At 47.1% G+C, this 16,355-nt stretch overlaps 2 protein-coding genes across 2 annotated transcripts in view; one reads left to right on the top strand and one right to left on the bottom strand.

Moving 5' to 3' along the window:
- LOC102490972 (AP-3 complex subunit sigma-1-like) overlaps nucleotides 1-159 on the top strand; it is a 1,864-nt gene extending 1,705 nt beyond the window's left edge. The window contains exon 3 of the mRNA XM_027770089.1: nucleotides 90-159. Coding sequence (XP_027625890.1) covers nucleotides 90-159 — 70 coding nt within the window. The remainder of the gene's footprint in view (nucleotides 1-89) is intronic.
- The window catches only part of FAM53B (family with sequence similarity 53 member B), a 90,326-nt gene that overhangs the window by 31,292 nt on the left and 42,679 nt on the right, over nucleotides 1-16,355 (bottom strand). The window lies entirely within an intron of this gene.

The raw sequence follows: 16,355 nt of genomic DNA, 5'->3' as shown, positions 1-16,355 counted from the left end.
GTCTCCCTGTCCCTGTCTGTCTGTCTGGCAAGTGCACGCACCTTATAGCAAAAACCTCTCCAAAAAAAAAAAAAGAATAGGACTCTTCTTGAGATCCCAAGAAACAGTAACATTGGTAACATCAGTATAAAAGGGGAAAACTTGCCCTCTTTTACATAAAAAATTTAAAAGGTCACTCCCAGGTAAAACCCAGGGGCAAAGTCATCTAAGTTTACCATGCAGTTTGTTTACCAAAAATAGAGGAGAATCTTACCTTTTTGCTTTTGGATTTAAGTCAAGTAATGTATAGAAGTTCTGTAAAACCAGTATGCAAGTTCAATGCTGCTTCTCTTGCTCAGTGGTTTTAAAGAAATTGAATAGTTGCAGCATGGTTTTCTTTTCTAAACTGCATTGCCATGCCCACCAAAAGCATGCCTCTATGTATTGGCTACTACAGTATTTTGAAAGGTGTTTGAGATATTTAATTATGTACAACCCAACAGCATTCCTTAATTCTTTCTGCTATTGATAACTGTGATAACTGTTATTTAAAGAACCAAATATGTACTGCATGAAAACATGACTTTTTTCTTAGTTTAAATAAATTCTAAGGTAACTGAACTTTTAAAGCAAAAAAAAACCAAACAAACAAACAAAAAAACTAGGACAAATGGAACTGTTTCATGACCATCTGTCTGCCTGAACTCGGACTCTCTCATTGTCATGGCAGCACCTTCATTTCCTCCTTGGTCTTCTGCTCTCAGCCCTGGGGCTTTGGAATGTTAAGCCATAGGCTGAAGACCTAAGACAAGGTTTGCATTGGACACAGTGGTTTATGGTCTATGCACATCCGGTGTCCCTATCCTCAGCCCAGGGAACAATGGCTGCTCTCAACTGCTCTATCCCTGGTATTCTCCTGCTTCTGGGAGACCTGGCCTCTACCCATCCCCTTCATGTGAACTCTGACTTCCCTTCTTATGTGAATCATGAACCTGCAATACTGGGGTGATTCATCTGAAGACTTTATGGAAAGGCTAGAAGCAGCCATGAATGCCCAGGCAATCTGGGAAACTGCTGGCATCTCTTCCCTGCTATAGCAGAAGTGCCTCTGGGCAAGCCGAGTCAGTCTGGACATGTGGACACTGTTCTTCCAAGTCTGCAGTGAGGCCCCATCCATGGGATCTGAGGTGCCCTGAGAATCAGCCCCAGGGATCACAACAGATCAACTTCCTAGAAGGACCTAGGTTTTGAAACCTACCTTCTTTGGCTGGCCCTGGCCATACTCAGAAAGCCCAGAGCAGAAGGAGGCCAGCTTCTGCCTAAGATGCTTACAGTCAGGGAAGAAGTAAGGGGGTGAGCAGCATCCACCAGTGGGAAGAGAGCAGAGAGGATAGCAAGGCCAACAGTGCAGAGCACTTAGCCTGTCCCAGGAGCTCTGCCAGGCACATTTGAAACATCACCTCATTTAACTTGTATCACTTCCCTGGGGGACTCAATTTTATTATGATCTCCATTTCATAATCAGGGAATTGAACCTAAGTAAACTGAATGAATGGCTAGCAGAAAACCACTGCAAATCTTCCTACCTCCAAGAAACCTTCACCATATCCTAGATCTCAGTTATTTCTCCTGCTCCTAGACCCTCAAATGATTAGGTATTCCAGGGTCTTAAGCTGAATGTTAAGGCTCCAACATCCAGAGGCTCCAAATGAACCGGAAGCTCTGTTCAGAAGGGTAGGCAAGAGAAGACGATGAAGGAGATCGTGTTGAGGACCCACTGTGGCTGGATCTTAATATGAGCATGATTATATCCTCATAACTATGAGAGGAAAAATGAATGTCACTATCAATGTGGAAGCTGAGGCTTAGAGGAAGGTTACATGCCCAATGCATGGTTAGAAAGCAGTGGAGGGGAAGGTAGGTCTGTGTCTTTCCAGGTCACTCCACAGCAGGGATGGAAGAGGGTTTGTGTCTTCTTTGGGGCTGCCCCCAGCACAATGCTGAAAGTGTGAAGGACAGACCAAAAATGGCTGCCTGAGATAAGTCCAGCAATCTGTCTTTGGCTTCATGAGACACACAGTAGGATTATTAGCACTCAAGTGATGGCATTGGTCCCAGGGCCAATGTTCTCCACAAAGCCTAGGATGGTCAAGAGGCAAACACAGAGCATGTTAATAGCCAAGTTGGCTACCAACTAGCAAGGAGACCAGTGTGGAGATGAGGATGGGAAAGGAAGTGGATGTGGGTAAGGAGACTGTCAACAGGAAATGCACTTTGGAGCATGCCCTGTAACAGGTTGAGGCTTCACTGCCAGCACCCATAGACTTCTGCGTTATCAGTTCTCCCTCAGATATTGAAAACCTGCTTGCCTTTGTGAGGCAAAATGGCACACTCTTCCTCTTCAAGAAAGCCCCCTCTCTGAGATCTCTGAGGATACCCAACCTCCTGGGAGGAAATGAAGACATATTGAGGCTCCACGGCTCGGGAAATGTCTGTCAGAAAACCCTGAGCTAGAGGCCACGGACCAGGGTATGGCAAAGGGCCAAACCAGGGCAGGAAATCTCTGTGATGGTGAGGGAGAAAAGGGCAATGGCCACCTCCATACCAAGGTGTGGGGACTCATAAGGTCCATGCCTCATGGAGGGGAAAGGCTAGGGGCTTGAAGAGAAGATGAATTTTTTTTTTTTTTTGAGAGGTTTTTGCTATAGGGCACATGCGCTCGCCAGACAGACAGAGAAAGACATAGAGACAGAAAGCAAGAAATCACCCCCCAGGGGGGATGGCCACGCGCAATCCCTTCTCCTCCATTCTCCTCTTGGGATCTTGGGCATGCACGCACACGCGCCTGGCGTGAGTTTTAAGCCACTGGGTCCAGGACACGAACTGCGGTTGACTACGTGGGAGTCCAGCGACATAGCCATTACGCTAACTGCTGGTTCCCAAGAGAGGATGAATTTTGACTGCTATGTCCTAGCTTGGTTCTGCCCCCAGCTGCCATAAATTACTCTTCACACATCTCCTTCCTCCTTCCTATCGGTAACATGGTAACGATGATCTTTGCCCAGCCTACTTTATAGGACTACCATGAGACCTCATCAATAATTACCTTGAGGCTTCTGAAACAAGAACTCACCAAAGCAGTAATAGCAGAGCCCTTGACTGTGCCCTCACAATGGGCCAGGCCTGTACACACGACAGGCCCTAAGAGGTGCTCTTCTTTGCTTTGCCGATGAGCAAACAGGCTCAGGTAGATGAAATAACTGGCCCAACGTCTTACAGCTGGAAGTCTCTCCACCAGAACTCAGAGCCAGCTCACTTGTCCTGCCTGCTCAGGGTTCCTCTTGTCTCTGAGAGGCCTGACCGGGGATCAGCCATCCTGGGAAGCTATGCTGGAAAGAAAAAGCTCAGTACCAGCCCTTTAAGGACTGTGCGAGAGATCAAGAGAAAGTGCTTGCCACAACTAGCAAGTCACTGGGAGGCTCAGGACGAGGGTGAGGAGACAGGATAGAACCAGCAGGAAATGAAAGCCGAATCTACCCAACTTGGAGAAACAGCTGCACCTGCTAAGGAGAGTGCCGAGTTGGGAAGAACAGACAGACAAAAGAAGCAGCGCCAGGCCAGGTTTTGCCTTGCCCTGTCACCAACTAACTCACTAACTTGGGCAAATGCCCTCGCCTCTCTGGCCTCAAGTTCTCCAGATTCATAAAGACAGGTCACTTCGAGCTCTGAGACTTATGGTTCCAGCTAGAATGTTTTTCACCCACCTTTCCAACCTTAAAACTGGGAGTAAGGAAACCAGCCCCAACTATTTTAAGTCTTTATGTCTTCTAAGGGAACACACTGTTGTCTCAGTAGATGCCAGCAAACTGACCATGGCTGAGGACCCTACACTGTTCTTGGACCAGGCTGGCACCCCTGACCACCCACCTGACTAAGCAGGATGAGGAACAGGGTGGAGAGGGTGCTGCTGGCATGCTGGCCCAGGCATCAAAGGGGAAGAATGAGCAGTCCTGGCCTGCCTGCCAGTGAGTCAGCAGCTGTTTTCTCCTAATCTCTTTCCTCTATCACATACTATAGGATATTGTCAAAATCCCAACAATTGCACACCGACAATGCCAGTTCTAAATGGACTTCCAGAGTAGGCCTCAGACTGCTTCCACACCACTGTATGAAGGATACCTGCTATGAACAATACCTGACCAGAAGATGGCAGGATTTATGAACCAAGAGCTGCCCTCCCCAGAATTCGGCCTGATGGCATTTGTGGTCTCCCCGGCATATATGGGTAGTGTGCACTTCATCTTTTCTATTCCTTTGGACTGCCAAAGCAAGTAACATTTAACCAACTGCACATATGTCCCAGAAGCTGGGCTGTACATTTTAAGTCTTCAGAATGCCTCTAGGAGGCAAACATTGTCATCCCCATTTTTCAGATAAGGTAACTGAGACACAGAGAAGGAACTTGTCCAGGATCCCACAGCTGGTGAATCACAGAGCTGGAATGATCTACCCGCCCTGCTGCTCTTAGGCTAGCACCTCCTCCACTGTGCTGTCAGATCGTTAGTCACCTACTAGGATATTTATAGCATTTCAAGCTAAAGTCATAAGATGATTTGGCGACAGGTATAGACGACATAATTATCTACCAGACAACTTTTCTCCCAGTGGAGCCAGAATATTTTATTCTTAGTAATATAATTAAGTATAGGATAATTCTATGATACTGTAAGGCTCTGCTTGTTCCCAGGGTAAGCACTAAGACAGATCTCTTCCTACTAGAAAGATCTTTCTATCAGTTGGAGGAGGCCAAAGGTAAAAGAGGCCTTCTTGACAAGGCAGGAGCCCAGGTAGCACCCATGATGACGTGTGTCTTCCACTCTGAATCTGAGCCTGGGCCTGAGTCTTCTAAGTGTTCCAACTGGACTCTCCATGCTAGACGATGACAATGAAGGTGATCGTGGTATTGATGCTAAGGGTGGTAGGGAGGATGCCGGTGAAGATAATGGTGATTAAAGTGACAGTGATGACGGTGACACTATGATTCTGATGGTAATGATGAATGAGACAGTGATTATAAAGGTGATGGTGGTAACAGTGATGATAAAGGTGACGGTGGCAATAACAATAGCAACTGCCTTCTACTAAGTATCCACAGTATGGTCAGTTTTGTTAGCTATTTTACATTTACATCTTTTGGTTCATGTGATCTTCATACCAACCCTGTCAGGCTAGTTTTCTTATTCCTATTTTGCAAATGACAAAACTGATGATCAGAGTGGTTACCTAGCTAGAGAGTGGTAAGGCTGAGATTCGAACCCTGGACCACTGGATTCCAAAGGCACTGTTCTCTTCTAACTCAGGTCTCCCCAAGAGATTCATTCAGAAGAGAAACCATTTCAGTGAAGTTACACAAATCTGAACTCCAGGGCCCAGGACTGCTTCCCCAGGCTCAGTTTAGGGGCCCATTCATAATATCACCACCATACTGGACATTCCTGGCTAGAGAGGGCAGACTATCCACAAAGTCCTGTCACTTATAGGTGACAAGGCTAGCTTTAGGACAGAGGCACTTCCCATCTCCCTTCCTACACCCATAGGGGCACCCCCACAATAATGCACTTTTACACAAAGCAGACAGCAAATTCACATGCTCAGTGTTTCCACATGAATTCGGGCTTGGAATTAAGACATGCTGGTCTGGTAAGGGCCTAAAAGCCTGTCTTCTTGGGTATCAATAGGAAAACCAGAGGTCCCTTGAACTTGGCACCTTCCTGCCTTACTCTGCCAAGACATTCCATCCCATGGACTCATTCTAGCCTATACCAGGAGGATATACAAAATGTTGTGGAATGAGAAAGAACTACTAGGGAGCTAGCCAGTCTAGATGATGAGCCATCATCATCCAAGGGACTGCTGAGTGTAGACCTGGGGCAAGACCAAGCGTGAGTCTCCTAACTCGGGGTATTCAACAGGCATGTATATCTAGCTGCCTATTTTCTTCCAGTATTGCCACACATGCCAGGACCTAGGGTCACTCATGTCAGCCTCCATAGAGAAAGTACTTATATTTCTCTGCTGGTCAACTCTACCCCATTACCCCTGCACTCACTCGGACTGATATGCTCTTCTTTATACCTGCTTAATGTCTGCCTGCTTGCACTCGACAGAGCTTCTAGAGAGCAAGGCCCATGGCCATCTAACCAGCTAACCATCTAACTCTGTTAACCAGCAGTTAGCAGAATGGCTATGTCACTGGACTCCCATGTAGTCGACCACAGTTCGAATCCCGGACCCGGTGGTTTATACTCATGCCAGGTGTGTGTGTGTGTGCGTGCCCAAGATCCCGAGAGGAGACTGGAGAAGGGATTGCGCTGTGGCAATGCCCCATGAAGGGTGATTTCTGGCTTTCTGTCTCTCTGTCTCTCTCTGTCTTTCTGGCGAGTGCATGTGCCCTATAGCAAAAACCTCTCCAAGAAGAAAAAAAAAAAAAGAATATTTCTATTTACCATCAATTGAGCATTTAGTATATGCGATTAAGTCCTGAGATAGACACTATATCCTCAGGGCTGAATGTGCTGCTTGCACACAGTATGTGTACATCAAAACCAACTGGTATCCATCTGTAGGGAGCAAATGAGGCCTTGCTTCTATTCCTCTTGCTCTGTGGTACCCATCACAGTGCCTAGCCCATAGCAGTTCTCAAGAAAGATATGCTGGATTAAAGAGAAGGTAACAGAAATGCAAACATGAGTCCTTTAGGAGTACAAAGGAAATTCAGAAGAAAGTCTGAATTCTTCCCACTAGAGTGGGGCAAGGTCCAAGACCCTGGGAGACAGGTGCATCTGGGTTTACTCACATAAAACACGCACTCCAGCTGTGCAGGGGCAGTCTGGAGGCTCAGGAGGCCCACAAATAAGCATGTTCTGAATATTCCCAGGGACCAAGGGCTCCAGGGAGCTCTGCTGTCATGGGAACACAGGCGTTCCTGGGTATCATGTCCCTAATGGAAGGGCTGGATTGGAGAAAATGACACATCAAAGCAGCTTCCCTAAACTTACGTGCAGACTATTTATTAAGAACAAAACCAAAACACCAGTAGGACACTGCCCTTGTTCCAGGGACCATAGTACAGAACTGATAACAGAAATGACTCTTCTGTGTGGTTGGGCTGGAAACAGCTGGTCAAACTATGCTCAGTGCAGTTTGCCAATGTGCCCCCTTCTGAATGAACAGCAAAGTTAACCAAGTCGTATGTGACATGTTGCCCATGCTGATGAAGTTATGTTCTTTGGTATTAAAGAAGAAACAGCATTATTATAAACAAAAGATAGAAGAGCATCATGCATTCATAGCGCTTGGATTGGAAATTCAATACTATTCTGACAGGGCCAAGAACTTTGTGGTAACTTATTGTTTTTTTAACTGTATGTCAGCTTTTCTTATTGGATACCATAAGAAACTAGTACTAATAAAAGAAATGTGTGTGTGTGTGTGTGTGTGTGTGTGTGTGTGTGTGTATATATATGCCCTATAGCAAAAACCTCTCCAAAAAGAACATTTATATTTACCGTGAATTGAGCATTTAGTATATGCGATTAAGTCCTGAGATAGACACTAGTGCACTTCCCTCCCTATTTCCATTCCTACTTGACAGATGAGGCTCAAGGAAATACAATAGTTTGCTCAAGGTTCCAGGGCTAGACATCTGGGGTTTTTTTGGAGAGGTTTTTGCTATAGGGCATGTGCGCTCGCCAGAAAGACAGAGAGAGACAGAAAGTGAGAAATCACCCCCTAGGGAGGATGGCCACACCGCAATCCCTTCGCCTCCATTCTCTTGGGATCTTGGGCATGCACACACAAGCGCCCGACGTGAGTTTTAAGCCACCGGGTCCGGGACTCAAACCTCGGTTGACTACATGAGAGTCCAGCGACATAGCCATTATGCTAACTGCTGGTCCCTAGACATCTGTTCTTAAAGGAGTTGCTCTCAGCCAGCTTATTCCACAGCCCACCAGCACATGGGCAACTTGTTGGTTTTTTTACTTGGCCAGTGTACACAGCTATGATGATTTGTAGGTCATACTAACAACGAATATCACAGAGACTACAAAACTGGGTGGGTACTTCAGCAGTGTATGGATTGGGACCAGTGACAAAGAACCAGGTCAGTTCCCAGCCTCACCCAACAGACAGGCCAGTGCAGAGGAAAAGCAGCCAGCAGGAGCCTGGGGAAGGAGCTCTGCTAGACATCAAACCGAAGAAAACACTGATATGCTTGGGAATGTGAATCCTACTTGGTCAATGTGGAGGTCTGGCCATCTTCTGTGCTCAAAAAAGGTGGACCAGAAGCCCCAATTCACCTCAGCAGGGATCCCAGGCCATGTGAGTAGATGTTGAGCTGGTCTCCTTATGCCCACTGCCACATGCTCAACCCTGGTATCTATTAACTGCTCCCACCCATGAACCCAAAATGTTGTACTCTTCGCCCTTTCTTTCTTTTTTTTTTTTTTAAAGAATTATTTTAACTTTATTTATTATTATTATCATTATTATTTTCCAGTTTGATCAGAGAGAGAGAGAGAGAGAGAAAGTGAGAAAGCAAGCCACCAGGTCCGAGACTTGAACCGTGGTCAGCCATGTGGGAGTCCAGCGCTTTTAACCACCCTGCCACTTGCCGGCCCCTTCACCCTTTCTTGAAATAAAAATATTCAGGCTCCAAAAAGCAGGACCAGCAGGTGGCCTGGTGATTAAGACACTGGACACTCCCACATGATTGACCACAGTTCAAGTCTTGGACCTGGTGGCTTGTTTCCTCACTTTCCTTCTCTCTCACTCTCTGTGCCTCTCTCTGGTCAAATTAAAATAAATGAATGAATAAATACAATTAAATAAATAAATCAAAAAGAGACCTGTTTAATTGTGTTGGACCTCTGAGAGTCATCTAGACAAGGTCAGGAGAATGAGAGTCCACAAAGGTGCAAGGGCATATGGCAAAAGAAAAGCATCAACCTGGACCAAGCTGCTAGGAGTGGGCCAGAGGCTCTGACAAACTTACCTGTACTCCATCTTAGCAACCGAAAAAGGAGCCGCAGTTTAGCAAGCTGAAGGCCGCAGCCTGGAAGTATGAGACACCAGGGCCACATTCTTTGTCTCCCCATAGACTCCTCATCTCTGCCTACCAAACCTTCTCCAGCTTTCCCATCCTCAGACCCTGTGTGTTCTCTATGCCTCCTTTGAGGTTGTGCTGTACAAGCTCGGCATACTACTCCCAGCCATGTCACCCATTTAAATCCTACCCATGGGGACCAGACAGTGGTGCAGGGTCAAAACACCATACTCTGCAAAGCTGACCCACATGAGAAGGTTCTAGATTTGTGTCTAGAGACCTCCCTGAGTACACTGGGCATGTTCGTGCCCATGACTCATGGCTGGCTAAGGGTAGTGCTTGATCACAGCATTAGTACTGTTTCAGGGGTGCTGTCACTCTGTCTCTCTTCTATTTCTGTCTCTTTCTCTCCCTTTGTTTCTTGCTCAGGGAAGAAATAAATTAAAAACAAACAAACAAACAAAAATCCTATGCCTGCCTAAATGTGCTGTGGCCTTAAGCAAGTTATTTCATCAAAGGTCTGTGCTTCCATGTCCTCAGCAGTAGCCAGACATGACAATAACGTTATCTGTCCCCCAGGTTTGATAGGATTACATGAACTGATACATATATAGCATTTAGAGCAGTGCCCAGCACATAGTGTTACATTTGTTTGCAGTTCCATTATTGTCACCCAGTCCTTCCTCAGGAACCCCAGAATATCCCTGCAAACTCAGATTAGCCTATGCTTCATTCTAGCTGCTTGTTCCAGGCAGGGACAAGGGCTAATAAACACCCCTATCCCTAGCATTTTGTACACAGTGGGAGTTTGGTTTGAGTTCACAGAACTTACGAACTCCTTACAGCCTTTGAAGCCGAACTGCTCTTTAGAAAATCCTGACTCCTTTCACCTCTTGTTTTCCTGCTTCTCAACTCCTATAGCCCTCAAGTCTGAGCAGAGCTACCACAGGGGGCCAAGGAGAGACTAAGACGAATCACAGGAGAGCAGCTTTGTTTAAAAGAGAGATGTAAATGGTACAACTATTTATTATCAGCTCTTCTTCATTCATTTTCTTGTTGTCAGCTTTGAAACAGGGTCTGCACCAAAAGCAATGGTGGAAGTGGTTCTTGATTACACTAAGAACTTTCCACCACATTCCTCGGTTCCCAGAGATGCTCTCGCCCACACAGCAGCTTCCTGGCCCTAGGCCGACTGCTTTGGGTTTTTCAGGCAAGGGCAACAACCATCTTGGGACAGGCCTCTTTTGATTGAGGTGGAGCACAAGATTGAAACTATGGCTGTCTGAGGCTTTTAAATATCAGAGCCAACCATCCCCACCCTTATTTTTATAAAGCTGCTGCAAAACCACCTCATCCAGGCCAAGTTCTGTTACCACAAGTTAATCTCCTCTAGCAACTTCTGAACTGGTTGTCTGCCTCAGAGACCAGGTCTGACCAGGAGAGAGAATTCTAGGATCTCTAGCCAAGGCCACCATTCTGGACTTGTCTTGAATGATGAGAACCCCAAGTTCACCCTTGCTGTTTGCATTTAGGTTTTATTCCACCATACTGAGCCCCACCAAAATTCTTCAGTTGACAGAAGAGAATTGAGGCAATGTGTAAAAGTAGCAGAAATGAACAATCCTTGCTCTGCCTCACGCTTGCTCAAGCATGGCAGTGGCACAAGAGCAGCCTGGAAAAGACAGCAGTAGTGGGACTGGACAAACAAGCCAGCAAAGGTGCCAGCACAATGCCACTGTGAGAAAATGGTTTTCATTTAAAAGAAAATAAAAACCATACTTCTGTGTATGGAGATGTGCTGAATACACAACTCATTTTGACACCAAGGCTCCAGTTTGCCAAAACTCCCAAGTACTGGACATTCCTTTTCCACCCTTTGCCCCGTGTATACCACATTCTTATTTGCCACTTAGGGAGCACAGGAAGAGCCCACACAGGGGCAGAATCTGAGAAAATTGAGCAGGCCATGTCACAGCCATATTCCTGACCACCGGGATAACAGTCCTGGGTCATTTTAAGGGCTAGCTTTTGGTGACACATTGCCAAGTAAATTCAGCTACTTTCTAAATGGGGAAACTGAGGCATGGGGCATCTAGATTAGGAGTCTTAAAAAGCTTTTCTTTTCTCTTTTTAGAGAGATTTTTGCTATAGGGCATGTGTACTCGCCAGAGACAGAGAGACAGAAAGCAAAAAATCACCCCCTGGGGGGATGATTATGCCGCAATCCCTTCTCCATTCTCCTCTCAGAATCTTGAGCACACATGCACACACACACCCAGCAAGGTTTTTTTTTTTTTTTTTTTTTGGGGGGGGGTGGAGGGTTGGGGAGATTTTTGCTATAGGGCACATGCGCTTGCTTGAGAAACAGAGACAGAAAACTAGAAATCACCCCATGGGGGAGATGGCCGTGCCACAGTCCCTTCTCCTCCATTCTCCTCTCAAGGTCTTAGGCACACACATGCCTGGTATGAGTTTTTTTTGTTTTGTTTTGAGAGGTTTTTGCTATAGGGTGTGTGTGCTCGCCAGAGAGACATAGAGACAGAAAGCGAGAAATCATCCCCCTGGAGGGATGGCCACGCCGCAATCCCTTCTCCTCCATTCTCCTCCTGGGATCCTGGGCACGCACACACACGCACCTGGGGTGAGTTTAAGCCACCGGGTTCGGGACTCGAACCATGGTCAACTACATGGGAGTCCAGCAACATAGCCATTACACTAACTGTTGGTCTCCAATATGAGTTTTTTAAGCCTCCAGGTCCAGGACTTGAACCACAGTTGATTATGTGGGAGTCCAGCAACATAACCATTACGCCACCTGCTGGTCCCACCCAATGTGAGTTTTAAGCTGCTGGGTCCAGGATTCAAACTGAGGTTGACTATGTAGGAATCCAGCAATGTAATCACTATGGCATCTGCTGGTCTCTTAAAAGGTTTTTTTAATAAAAGGTTTAAAAAATATATATAATTAAATTTAGGCTTGTAAGCCATAAAGTCTTTGTCATAACAATTCAGCCCAGCTAGTAGTCAACCCTGCTGCTGTAGCATGAAACACCCAAAGACAGTATGTATGTAAATAGACATGGCTATGTGTTGATAAAACTTTATTTATAAAAACTAGCAATGGGGGGAACCAGCAGTTAGCATAATGGCTATGTCGCTGGACTCCCACGTAGTCGACCGTGGTTCGCATCCCGGACCCGGTGGCTTACAACTCACGCCGGGCGCGTGTGCGTGCATGCCCAAGATCCCGAGAGGAGAATGGAGAAGGGATTGCGGCGTGACCATCCCCCCTGGGGGGGGATTTTCCGCTTTCTGTCTCTCTGTCTCTGTCTGTCTGGCGAGTGCATGCGCCTTATAGAAAAAAACTCTCAAAAAAAAAAAACAAAACTAGCAATGGGGGGAACCAGCAGTTAGCCTAATGGCTATGTCGCTGGACTCCCACGTAGTCGACCGTGGTTCGCATCCCGGACCCGGTGGCTTACAACTCACGCCGGGCGCGTGTGCGTGCATGCCCAAGATCCCGAGAGGAGAATGGAGAAGGGATTGCGGCGTGACCATCCCCCCTGGGGGGGGATTTTCCGCTTTCTGTCTCTCTGTCTCTGTCTGTCTGGCGAGTGCATGCGCCTTATAGAAAAAAACTCTCAAAAAAAAAAAACAAAACTAGCAATGGGGGGAACCAGCAGTTAGCCTAATGGCTATGTCGCTGGACTCCCACGTAGTCGACCGTGGTTCGCATCCCGGACCCGGTGGCTTACAACTCACGCCGGGCGCGTGTGCGTGCATGCCCAAGATCCCGAGAGGAGAATGGAGAAGGGATTGCGGCGTGACCATCCCCCCTGGGGGGGGATTTTCCGCTTTCTGTCTCTCTGTCTCTGTCTGTCTGGCGAGTGCATGCGCCTTATAGAAAAAAACTCTCAAAAAAAAAAAACAAAACTAGCAATGGGGGGAACCAGCAGTTAGCCTAATGGCTATGTCGCTGGACTCCCACGTAGTCGACCGTGGTTCGCATCCCGGACCCGGTGGCTTACAACTCACGCCGGGCGCGTGTGCGTGCATGCCCAAGATCCCGAGAGGAGAATGGAGAAGGGATTGCGGCGTGACCATCCCCCCTGGGGGGGGATTTTCCGCTTTCTGTCTCTCTGTCTCTGTCTGTCTGGCGAGTGCATGCGCCTTATAGAAAAAAACTCTCAAAAAAAAAAAACAAAACTAGCAATGGGTGGATCTGGCCTATAGGCTGTGGTTTGCCCACCTACTGATCTATATAGTTTGAGGCAACAGCTGCCACCACTCTGAAAAGCACAGACCATAACTTTAGAATACCACTGAATGTCCCTCAAACTGGGAGGCCCCAGGAGTTCATTCAGTTGAGCTGAGTTAAAATATTAAAAAAAGATGTATCTCATTTTATACAGAACTCAACAAACACTGGGGCCACTATGCTCTGTGAGTGTTCCCTAGCTCCTCCTCTGTGAAGAGAGCAGTCCCTCACAGCCCTTCTCTGCACGGGCTAAAGGGGATGAAGGTCAGGGAGAAGAGGGGCTCACGGCTTCCCTCTGCCTCACCTTAAACTACAGAGAAACAAGACAAAGTAAAGGAAGCTAGGCGGAGGACCAAACAGATTCTGAAACCTAGGATTAGGACGATGTTTTCCTTCTCCTGGCTGGCAGGATCTAGGACAACTTCGTGGCTATCATCCTACACTACAGGTTCTCTATGGACCTTTTGTGGCCAGGATAACTGAAAAGCCTGTGAAGGGAAGGAAAGGAGCCCTTCGTTTTAACCCATCCCACCATTACCACCTCATGTGCCCCTTCAGAAGTGCACGGGTGCTCCTTATGTAGGCTCCAGGGCTTCATCAAACCTACCATTAGTGTTCCCACTGGGGCACTGTTCGGTGTCACTGCTTCAACTCAAGTTTCAGATTTCAGTAATAAACCAATTTTAGCCTACTTCATCCAGAATGGTGACAACTGTCACCTCAGACTGTCTAGACAACTTTGACAGCTGGCATAGCAGGGGCCAGACTGGGCTTCCCAGGCAATGTCATGTGAGATCCCAGCTGCCATCTCAGGACTGGGCACCTATCCCTGAACCCATCTGCTTCACTGTCCTCACACCAGAGAGCCCCATGTTGTCTACCACAGCCAAGGCAGAAAGACCTTGCCAACCCTTAGTTCCATGATACCAGTACCTACCGGCCCTAAAACCATTTGAATACCCAAGTTGGGATGGGCCTGGCACCCCAAACCCTGCCTAGGCCCTAGATGGGGAGTGGAACAAGCATAGGCCTTGCAGCCACCCTTGGCCTTATGACTACGAATGTTACTTTGAACCTCAGTCTTCTGTAAAATGAGCAAAGCAACAGTCATTTTTCATAGCTGTAATGAAGATGACATGCAACTGCACAAACACTAGCATAGTTCCTGTCACCATCCACTAATAAAGCATAGCACTGGCCTTACTTAATGAGTAACATCTATACCAGAACTGATCTGTCCATTAGCAAAGAATCTAGGTCCTTTACGTCAGTTGGTTATTTCACTCATTCATGTATACAACACTTTCTGGTACCTTGGTAGATGCTAGTTGAGAACCAGACTGGCAAAGGTTCTGCCCTCAGAGGTTCACAGTACAGATAAACTTTCACCCATCATTCACACAGCTTGGGAGCTTCTCCCTCTGACCACTGCCTGGTCATGGCACCTCAAACGCTGGCTGCTTGTCTATACATCCGGACCAGTGAAAAGTTAGTGTTCACACAGAACAGTAACTAGAGGGGTCACTGACCCTTTGCACACAGAAGAGTAAGGCTCAAATCTAAGCTTGCTTCCTTTCATCCTTGAGTGTGGTCCCCAAAAGATAATAAGCCTTCTGGGGTATGGTCTCCAACTGCGTTCTCCCTTCTATCACTGACCTATACCCAGTTTGGCACAGAAACTGTGGGTGCCACTAGACGGAAGGCCAGCTCTGTCATTGCTTCCTCAGGGAACAGTCAGGGAGAGAAAGAGAAAGCTGCAACCCCTCCTGGAGGCCCATCCTTGTCCCACAGGGAGATGGGGGAGTATAGGACACAGACACAAGATGCAAGTATGCTGCCTGCACAATGTAAGTTGACCAGAGTTTCATGGGGTGGGGACAAGGCCAAATGAGGTGGTCTCTCCCTAAAGGTTTCCAGCATGAACCACACTGTCGTCATTCTTGGGAAAAAGAGACAATGTGGACAGGAGGCTGACCAAGTAGGTGGCCCAACCCAAAGGCCAGGGAAAGTCTGGCACTGAGAAGCAACCAGGCACAGCAATGGCTCCTCCCTTTTCAAGACAGGGACAACCCCTCTTTCCTTCACTATAATATGGACCTGCAGGAGGGCTGCAGACAAACCACAGATGACCTCCCATAGAGAGCCTATCTCCTATATTTCAGTTACTTCTAAAATCTAAGGGGTACAATCCACCTGGTGATCTTATTAAAATGGAGATTCTGATTTGGCAGGTCTTGGGTAGAAGTCAAGGTTCTGAAGTCCTATCCAACTGTCAGGCAATGCCTGCGTGCTCATTCGTGGACTGCATGCTATGAGCTAGACACTTCCCATGGTGACTTTCAGGCCCATTGCAAGTGCTCATCAGGGGCATTCACTTACCTCGGAACTCACACGCTCCTGGAGGCCATACCAGTAACCTACATCCCTACCCTCAAGATTTGCCAGAAACAAGAGCTATTTGCTCCAGGCATGCTGGAGAAATAAAGACCCTGAACCCACTGCCTCCCCCAAGAATTTGACCTAGGAGGCTCTGGGCCAAGTTTTCCCAGGTACGGTATGGAACATCTCTGTGCCCCAGTTTCTGTCAGTAAAGCTACCCCACTGTGAGGTTTTAAATAGCTAACACAGTGCCAAGCACACAGTGGTCAATGCTGAATAGATGCTACAGTGACTTTCATCTATGCTCACACAACACCAGGTGCTGAGAAGTTCATGGGGCTCAGGATTCACCAGCCTAAGACACCTACATGGAGAGCAAATATTCATCTTCATTTTAGAAAGAGGAGAACTTGAGGCCAGCAGGTGACATGGTGGTTAATAATGCTGGACTCTCACATGGCCCACCATGGTTCAAGTCCCAGACCTGGAGGCTTGAAAATCACACCAGGCATGTGTGTATGCATTCCCCAAATCCCAAGAGGAGAACAGAAGGGAAGGGACTGCAACATGACCATCCCTGCAGGAGGGTGATTTCTCACTTTCTTTGTGGCAAAAAAAAAAAAAAAAAAAAAA

This window comes from Tupaia chinensis, unplaced genomic scaffold (genome assembly GCF_000334495.1).
Source record: "Tupaia chinensis unplaced genomic scaffold, TupChi_1.0 Scaffold000113_1, whole genome shotgun sequence".
Lineage (NCBI taxonomy): Eukaryota > Metazoa > Chordata > Mammalia > Scandentia > Tupaiidae > Tupaia > Tupaia belangeri.
This window is presented reverse-complemented; position numbering and strand designations above follow the sequence as displayed.